The sequence below is a fragment of the Arachis ipaensis genome, chromosome B07 (genome assembly GCF_000816755.2).
Source record: "Arachis ipaensis cultivar K30076 chromosome B07, Araip1.1, whole genome shotgun sequence".
Classification (NCBI taxonomy): Eukaryota; Viridiplantae; Streptophyta; class Magnoliopsida; order Fabales; family Fabaceae; genus Arachis; species Arachis ipaensis.
Genome location: NC_029791.2, coordinates 24,118,407 through 24,121,023, shown reverse-complemented (window position 1 = coordinate 24,121,023; position 2,617 = coordinate 24,118,407). Strand labels below are relative to the sequence as shown.

The 2,617-nt window shown below is 36.3% G+C and overlaps 1 protein-coding gene across 1 annotated transcript in view; it reads left to right on the top strand.

The window, feature by feature from the left end:
• Positions 1-432, top strand: part of LOC107608191 — a 1,706-nt gene extending 1,274 nt beyond the window's left edge. The window contains exons 2-3 of the mRNA XM_016310060.2: positions 125-208; positions 331-432. Coding sequence (XP_016165546.1) covers positions 125-208; positions 331-351 — 105 coding nt within the window. The 3' untranslated portion in view covers positions 352-432. The remainder of the gene's footprint in view (positions 1-124; positions 209-330) is intronic.

The window sequence follows — 2,617 nt, the reverse complement described above, 5'->3', positions numbered from 1 at the left end:
TCTCTTATCTTTAACTCTATTTGTACCAGCTAGTCTGGATTAACATCTATCTATTGTGAGTGGCTTAACTTTCTGGTAACATTTTATGGTTTTTTTTCCATCTAATTACTTAAATTTCCATTAAGAAAGAGTGGCAAGTGAAACAAATGATGCATGGTGCATTTCTACCCTAAATAGACTTAAAGAAGCTTTGCCATTGAGCTTGAAGGTTTCCTGAGATCAGTGAGTTTCTTTTTCTTGTCAAAACTCATTTGAGTTCTTGATTACTATGCTTTCTTCCTTCCATACAAAAAGCTGCTTACTATAATGTAAACCGTCTAACTGATGCAGATACGAGAGGGTAGATTTTAAACTCTTGACCAGTGCTTGTTGCGTGAGTACCATACGACTTTACAAGCAAAATCTAAGCAGATTTCTGGTGACTTTTGTGAGGTAATGAACATTGCCAGCATTACAAATCCAACATCATTAAAAAATGAGGTTTCTTGGTGGTTTATAAATGTGAGACATTCTTCGCCTTTGAGCTAGCTTTGGGGTTGATTTAAAATAGGTTATAGATTTCTTGTCTCTTGGCAATTTGTCCATCGATTGTTGTTACTTTTACGTTTACAGTTGAGTTAAAGACTCCTGATATTATTTTTAATTTCTACTATTTACTTTGATGTTGTCAAATGATATATGTTTTTAGTCCAATTGTGTAGTTATTTTTTTAATTATTCTTATTTTTTTTCAAATTAATATAGGCACATCTGCAAGCTGAGAATGAAAAGTCTAAAGAATCAGCAATTAGAGCTTTCCAATCTATATTTGGGAAAGAGAAGGCCGGGGAAGTGCGATGTGATGGAAGAGTTACCACACCAACTTTTTTGAAGAAAAATGAAGAAATTGTCAACCTTAGGGTATACTATTATGGTGTTTTGAAAAATGATGATGATATAAGTAAAAGCAGTTATGACCTAGACTAGTATTATTTTACAATGATGATATATTGCGATTGTAGATCTTACAACAATTTTTATAAGTCAAATTTGATGGTAAATGTTCAATAAGTTTTCTTTAGTAATTTGATTCAAATAGTTTAGGTTATTTATTGACACTAAATTAAAAAAATAAGTTGGAACTAATTTCATTAATGAGAAAACTATTGTAAATAAAGAATATATCTTACAAAAAACCGTCGTCAAAAGTCACAAAAAGCAATGGTGTTAAAACCGTTGTCAAAGACAACTATAAAATGGCAATGGTATTAAAACTGTTGCAAAAAAAATGACATCAATGGCAACGCTTTAAAACCGTTGGCTTTGTGAATAATAAAATTACAACAGTTTAAAACCGTTGCCTATTCAGTTACGGTTTTAAACCGTTGTCATATTAATAGGAACGGTTTAAAACCGTTGCTTATTGAGTAACGGATGAAAACTGTTGTTTAAAATTTTCCGTTAAAACCGTTGTCTATGCCACTAACTGTGGCAACGATTTTTCTGTTACCGTTGCCTTAGGTAAAAAACCGTTGCCTTTGAGCATTGGCAACGGCCGCATATACCACAGGTCAAAAACCGTTGCCAAAGCGTTGCCTAAAGTTTTGGGAACGGTTTTTCAATCTACGGCAACGGTTTTTGACCGTTGCAAAAAGCCTTATTTGTTGTAGTGGTTCAAGAATCAACATACTGAACTGGGAGAATCAATAACACTATCTGGATTCTGAGTTCCTATGGATGCCAATCATTCTGAACTTCAAAGGATAAAGTGAGATGCCAAAACTATTCAGGATTGCAGTTGTAAACCCCACTATAAGAAGAGACATGAGCTTAATCGAACTCTCATTCTCATGCAAATTCACATCCTAAGCTTATATTAGTTTTTGGTTGCTTGAGGACAAGCAACAGTTTAAGTTTGGTGTTGTGATGCGTGAGCATCTTTCCTATCTTTTCCTAGTGAATTTGCATCTAACTTGTTGAGTTTAATTAAGAATTAATTATATTTTAGCCACTATGGATGTTATTTTGAGTTTTGTGCAATTTTATTCATTTTAGGTAGCATTCAGATGGATTTGATGAAGTTTCTACAGAGAAAGAGAAGAAACCAAGGAGATGACCAGCGAATACCGACGCGGACGCATGGCTCACGCGACCGCGCGGAATGGAGGAAATCGCAATGACGCGATCGCGTGCCTGACGCGAACGCGTGGACTGGAATCTGCACAAATGACGCGAACGCGTGACTGACGCGTACGCGTGACTTGCGCCACGTGCAGAAAACGCAATTATCTAGTTAGCCATACTTTCCCTCCTAATTTTACTAGGCATCAGAGAGACAAGCTAAAAAGCGAGTCCAAATATTATATATGGGATGACCCATATTTATGGAGGTGTGGTGTTGACCAGGTAATTAGAAGGTGTGTGCCTCCATTAGAATTCCAGTCCATTTAGAGGCCTGCCACTCTTCTGAGAGTGGAGGACATTTTGGCCCTCAAAGAACAGCTAGAAAAATCTTAGACTGTGGATTCTGGTGGCCTACTTTTTTTAAGGATGCTGCTGCTTTTTGTAAATCTTGTTCCCCATGCCAAAGGTTTGGGAATATATCCGAGAGGGATGAGATGCCCCAACAGATTATGTTA